Here is a 6,771-nt window from a genome sequence, read left to right as displayed (position 1 = left end):
TCCACTTGTCTTATTCTTTATTAGGATAAACACTCCTTAAAAAATATCACATTAAATCATTTAATTTACTTCTACATTTATGATTGTAGATGAGAGGATTTGGTGTTTTGATATGATTTTGAAATGAATAATGAATGAATATTTATAAGTGAAGTTTGGAGAATAAAAAAACACATTATTGTTTATATAATTAAACCAACAATTTTTGACTAACTCAAACTATATGTTAATTATTTGTCACAGTGTGTCGTTGAATTATAATACGATGACTTGAGTTTTAGCATATGATTGGGTCCAGCTTAAAATAAAATGACAATAATAAAAAATGCAAGCATAATCTTGTAATTTGTTTAAAATATTTAATCGATTAGATTCTCAGCTTTCCATTAATATTTTGTGTTTTATACAAAAATAAAAAAAAATGCACTTTGTTCGGTTTCCTCTTCATTTATTATTTTCCTTTCAGCCCGTAGTATATTTTTTGAGTATTCCAAGTACAGACTACAATATAATGGTCTATACATTTACATGCGTGCGTATGTATACATGGAACTCGTGTATGTATATGTTTGTGTAATTGTATGTATATAATATAACACAAATTTAAGAGAGAGAGAGAGAGGAGGAGAAGCCATTGCATCATTACACTTTGACAGAGAGAGAGAGATGTAGCTTTTCAAATTTTTTTAATATTTTGTCCATTGGGTGGGAGGAAGCTACAAAGCTTGTTTTTTGCTTAAAAATGCCTCTGCCATTCTGATTCCAATAAAGGCAGCCCTTTCTGCCATCCATTTAGTATCCTCAATATTTGATCTGTTTTGTGTATCTTTACACCCCTCATGTGCCTGCAATATAATTCTCCCTTTTCCCAATTTCTAATAAATGCATGCTGTGTTGTGTATTTGATGCCCGTAATCAGTTTGGAGACTGGATTGGATATAAAAAAATGGATTATATTATATTAGCTACAGTTGAGTACAGGGCCTAAAATATCACAGAAAATGGAACTTCCTATCAAGATTATCGTTTTATTATAATAATAATAATGTAACGCATTTGCCTAACTTGTTGACAAAATGCGTGGAACGATCCAGAAATGAAAGAAACCTGGTAACTAATTACTGGTAATCGTTTTCTTTTTCCCTACATTATTTTCAAATTCTCTCTCTGTGTGTATATGTATGCATGTACAATAAAACTACAATCTCTCTCTCTTTCCCTCTCCACCTTTCACTTTCCCTGAAATCCTCGAGATTGGCGTCTTAGATAAAGACCCGGGGATCGCATTCAATCCTCTCCCCACTTCACAAATTCTCCAATATTTTCCTCCTCGCGAGAGATAAACACACCAAGTTCGAAACAGCAACATCTTCATGAGCGAAAGAGGAGGCTCTCTGTGAGGGGAGAGCCTACCTGTCCATGTAACTTTCAAAGGCGCCATTTTTTCTCTCTCGAAATACAGTATTTGGCAAGGGTTTTTCTCGCTTGAGTTTTGTGGGTTTGCTGCTTTTCTTCAACATAACTTTTTTATGTACCGAGAAAGTAACGGCAGTTGCAGTAATAGCAAGCAACAGCAGATGGATGCTAGCAAGTATGTGCGGTACACACCGGAGCAAGTCGATGCTCTCGAAAGGGTTTACGCTGAGTGCCCGAAGCCTAGCTCTTTGCGAAGACAACAGCTGATTAGGGAATGCCCTATTTTATCTAACATTGAGCCGAAGCAAATCAAAGTCTGGTTTCAGAACCGCAGGTATGAGTCTTGAGGATGTTATGACTATTGAATAGACGGGTTTTGGTCCTTCTCTACGTTAAAGATAGAATTTTTAGAAACTTGGTGTTGTGAGTTTATCAGGAAATCAGGAAGTGTGCGGGGTTCTTGTTTTTGGATATATCTTTTATTTTTTAAAAAATTTACAAATGTTTTTGGATATATATACGTAGGTAGAATTTTTACGTATGCTTCATGTATATCAAGCACAATGATATTGTTACTGTTATTGTTATCCCTGTAAAGATTCTGGAAATTCACGGCTTTCGACTTTTTGGCCTCATCTTTTTAACTCGTAGGTTCAATTTAAAAAATGTTCCGTACAAATTACAGTAACTTGAAATTTATTTTTCCGAACTGCGTTGGTTTAACTTAGTCGGTGTTTTTTTAAAGTTTCTTCTGAGTCTGCTTTATCTTTGGCATTCAAGTTAAGATGGCCTGTTTTTTCTTCGATTCTGGTTTGGTTGCTTGGCTTCCTTTTAAATTTCACCAAGACTGAGAAACGTCACAGTCCGGAGTAACATGGAAATAATTTAAATGGTTTCGGGCTGGCTTAACTTTCAGTGTACAGGTTTTCCTACTTGGTCAAGTAGCTCATGCTTATTTATTATCTTCAAATTCACTTGCATCACTTGTGCCGTTTTTTCAATGTCTTGACATTTATATTCACTTAACCTGTTGTAAACATGCTTAGACTGTTATTAGCTGGTACCGAAGGTACTGATCATTTATTTATTTTGTAGCATTTTTGTAGGATATTAATATTATCTGAGTTTAGGTCCAAGACTCTTGCTTTGTATTTGGTATATGCATTCTTTTCTCACCGTTCGGTAATACATTTGAGTAATATGTAGATGCCGCGAAAAACAGAGAAAGGAATCATCTCGCCTCCAGTCCGTGAATCGGAAACTGAGTGCCATGAACAAGTTGCTGATGGAAGAGAATGATCGCTTACAAAAGCAGGTCTCTCAACTGGTTTATGACAACGGTTATATGTGCCAGCAAATACACACCGTAAGTTAGCGGTATTGAGTTGCTCCCTTAAAAAAATTAACTTTGGTGTATTGTTTTACTAGTTTTTTTGTATCCTCGATAGGTGAGTACGACCACTGATACAAGCTGTGAGTCTGTGGTCATGAATGGTCAGCAGCAACAGCAAAACCCAGCACCTCAGCATCAACAGATAGATGTTAACACCCCAGCTGGGTAATTGACAAAAAAAAATCCTAATTATTGCCATTGTTTTTGTTACCGTAGTGTAGAATGTTTTAGTGGATGCTTACATGCTTTCGTTTCGACGGAATCAGTCTGCTTGCGATAGCTGAGGAGGCCATGGCAGAGTTCCTTGGAAAGGCTACTGGAACTGCTGTCGACTGGGTCCAGATGATTGGGATGAAGGTGCGTTAATTATATTTCTTTGCTTTTTTTAAATTTTAGGCTGTTTTAATACTCTGCTTGTTGTGTGGTAAGTTTTATTTTTATTTGTGTAGCCTGGTCCGGATTCTATTGGCATTGTTGCCGTGTCCCGCAACTGTAGTGGGGTAGCAGCACGAGCCTGTGGCCTTCTGAGTCTTGAGCCCACAAAGGTGATATTCATTTTGTTTAATGTTATTTTTTTTTATTTGAAATTCGATCTTCTTTTAAGTTTTACTGTACATGCTATATTTTGCAGGTCGCTGAACTGCTCAAAGATCGCCTCTCTTGGTATAGGGATTGTCGCTGTATTGATGTAGCAAGTGTGATTCCCACAGGAAATGGGGGGACTATAGAGCTCGTGTATATGCAGGTTTGTTGCCTAGAAATTCTCTTCTGACTCTACAAAGGACAAAAATTATTATTTTGCTTTCAACTGGATGTAAATGGACCCTTTTTCTCCTTGAAGACTTATGCACCAACAACACTGGCATCGGCTCGTGACTTTTGGACATTGAGATACACTAAGAGTTTGGAAGATGGTAGTCTTGTGGTGAGCTAATTCTTAGCATTATTTCCAGTTTTCAAACTGCGTTCTGATTCAATCAGTTGATTTCAGGCTATTCTGTATGGCTTTGTGAAACTATATGTTGCATCTTTCTCGACATCCCCTTTTGTATCTAAAGTACTGATGCTTTCAGATTTGTGAGAGGTCATTTACATCTTCCACTGGTGGACCGACTGGTCCTTCTGCTACTTGCTTTGTTAGAGGTGAATTGTTACCTAGTGGCTGCCTCATACGTCCATGTGATGGTGGTGGCTGTATCATCCACATAGTTGATCATGTTGACTTGGATGTAAGGCGTTTCTTTGTTGATTTACCTTATAAGTCTTATACAATGTAATATGGCTTTTATTCTATCACAGATTTGGAGTGTTCCTGAAGTTATAAGGCCACTTTATGAATCGTCTAAACTTCTTGCACAGAAGATGACTATGGCTGTGAGGACTCTCGCATGGACTGTTATGTGTTTACTTGAGCTCTTTTTGTGCCTATTTAACTTGCACACTGTATGTGTTGTTCAGGCCTTACGTCATGTTAGGCAAATTGCTCAAGAAACGAATGGAGAGATTCAGTGTAATGGTGGTCGCCAACCTGCTGTTCTGAGAGCTTTAAGTCAGAAATTGTGTAGGTGAGAAATATTATGTATGAATATGACGACATTGCCAAAACTGAATTTGGGACTTTTCAGTTGGTTCTGTGTTGTACGATTAATTTTCCGAACTTTACTTTTTGTGAGTTACTTTAGGGGATTTAATGATGCTGTCAACGACTTTGCTGATGATGGTTGGTCAATAATGAGCACCGATGGAGTGGAAGACGTAACTATTGCCATCAACTCGACTCCAAACAAATTTCTTTGTTCCCAGTCTAATGCATTGTCTATGCTTCCCAGTTTTGGTGGAGTTCTCTGCGCTCGGGCATCAATGCTTCTCCAAGTTTGTTTTTTGTTCTTCGAAATAGAAACCTGTGTCCATGTGTTTGATAAGTGTAAATCTTACTTGTATTTTGTCTGATGCAGAGTGTGCCGCCTGCTTTACTTGTTCGTTTCCTCAGAGAGCACCGATCAGAATGGGCCGATCATGGTGTTGAAGTTTATTCTGCTGCTTCTCTTAAAGCCAATCCTTATGCAGTCCCTTTTGCAAGACCTGGTGGGTTTCCAAGCAGCCAAGTGATTTTACCACTTGCACAGACTGTTGAACATGAAGAGGTACCTTAGCTATCTGATGCACTTATACACGTTTTTCCCAATGTTAAATTGATTTTGCAGTTATTTCTGATGTGATTTGCTCCTCTGGATTTAGTTTCTGGAGGTTGTTCGCTTGGAGGGACATGCCTTCTCTCCAGAGGACATTGCTTTGTCAAGGGATATGTACTTGTTACAGGTTCTGATTATTTACAGAAAGATTAAGAGGAATTAAATCCATCCTATGGAATACGAGAACTTTATTTCTTCTATTTTGTCACAGTTATGCGATGGGATCGATGAAACATCTGGTGCATGTGCACAGCTTGTATTTGCACCTATCGATGAATCATTTGGTGATGATGCACATTTACTGCCTTCTGGTTTCCGAATTATACCATTGGATCCTAAATCAGTTGAGTGGAGTCTCGTTTATCTGGCCTTTGAAAATCACGTGAAATAATTGAAATAAATATTCTTCTTTGATACAGGATGGGCATGGAACAACTCGAACGCTTGACTTGGCTTCTGCCCTTGAGGTAGGACATGGTGGAGCTCGTTGTGCTGGTGAAGCTGACGTGAGCGGTCAAAATCTTAGGTCTGTTTTGACCATTGCATTTCAGTTCACTTTCGAAAGTCACTATCAGGACAGTGTAGCTGCTATGGCCCGTCAATATGTTCGTAGTATAGTGGGGTCGGTACAGAGAGTAGCCATGGCAATAGCCCCATCTAGGCTCAGCTCCCATTTGGTACCCAAGCCACTCCCTGGTTCACCCGAGGCAGTGACATTTGCACGATGGATTTTCAGGAGCTATATGTATGATTTCTTGTGATCTCTTTATTAGTGTCTTGTGATAATACCATAGTATTTCCACTATTATCTAAGACTGCTAATTGCGTGGGTCCTTTTTTTTGTTGGTAGGGTGCACACTGGTGCTGAACTCTTCCAGCCGGAATGCAGTTCTGGTGATTCTGTTCTTAAACAACTTTGGCACCACACCGACGCTATCATGTGCTGCTCTGTCAAAATGAATGTTAGTCATCTTCAATTTGTAGCATTAGTATGTCTGGTTTTGAGAGGTGCAACTGAGAGATGAATTGCAAATTTGAATTACACAGGTGTCAGCTGTATTTACATTTGCAAACCAGGCTGGTCTTGACATGCTGGAAACCACTTTGGTGGCACTTCAAGATATAATGCTTGATAAAATTCTAGATGAAGCTGGTCGAAAGATTCTCCTTTCTGAATTCTCCAAGATCATGCAGCAGGTGAAATCTTGGAACCCCAATACTGATGATATGGTCCGACTTTGAGTAAGGTTGCGTGTTTAATTGTTTGCTCGATGTATGCAGGGGTTTGCTTATTTGCCGGCGGGAGTGTGTGTTTCGAGCATGGGTAGGCCTGTTTCATACGAGCATGCGATCGTGTGGAAGGTGCTGAACGATGAGGATTCAAATCACTGCCTAGCTTTCATGTTTGTAAACTGGTCTTTTGTTTGAACCTAGCTTTCATGTTTGTAAACTGGTCTTTTGTTTGAATCCACATTAGCGGATGCACTTGGCTTAAGCGTTGAGTTATTATTATATGCACGTACCCTTCAGTTAATTTATTTTGTCAAACTCCGTATTTGAGCTTTGTATCGTTGTCGACTGCCCAGGAAAGGTTGATCCATCCTGAGAAAATTAAAATATTCTTCTCTGTCACGTTTTTTCAAATTTATTATCGGCTAGTGTACTAATTTATTATTTATTTTTTGAGTCCTTTTTTTTGTTGGTGGGGTGCACACTGGTGCTGAACTCAAATGGCTTCATTTATGTTTTTTTTGTGTAACATTAGAAACA

General features: G+C 38.5%; 1 protein-coding gene across 1 annotated transcript; it reads left to right on the top strand.

Annotated features, from left to right (window-relative positions):
• Nucleotides 1–1,193: 1,193 nt before the first annotated feature.
• On the top strand, nt 1,194–6,628 carry LOC140988914 (homeobox-leucine zipper protein ATHB-14-like). The gene is made up of 18 exons (XM_073458002.1): nt 1,194–1,750; nt 2,623–2,782; nt 2,865–2,974; nt 3,076–3,166; nt 3,259–3,354; nt 3,441–3,554; nt 3,651–3,734; nt 3,883–4,038; nt 4,109–4,183; nt 4,268–4,374; nt 4,492–4,681; nt 4,765–4,953; nt 5,048–5,128; nt 5,213–5,344; nt 5,421–5,746; nt 5,852–5,963; nt 6,049–6,198; nt 6,283–6,628. Exons 1-18 carry the CDS (start codon nt 1,530–1,532, stop codon nt 6,427–6,429), a joined length of 2,541 nt encoding a protein of 846 aa, XP_073314103.1. The 5' UTR covers nt 1,194–1,529; the 3' UTR covers nt 6,430–6,628.
• The last annotated feature ends 143 nt before the right edge of the window (nt 6,629–6,771 follow it).

The sequence above is a fragment of the Primulina huaijiensis genome, chromosome 11, assembly GCF_012295235.1.
Source record: "Primulina huaijiensis isolate GDHJ02 chromosome 11, ASM1229523v2, whole genome shotgun sequence".
Lineage (NCBI taxonomy): Eukaryota > Viridiplantae > Streptophyta > Magnoliopsida > Lamiales > Gesneriaceae > Primulina > Primulina huaijiensis.
This window is presented reverse-complemented; position numbering and strand designations above follow the sequence as displayed.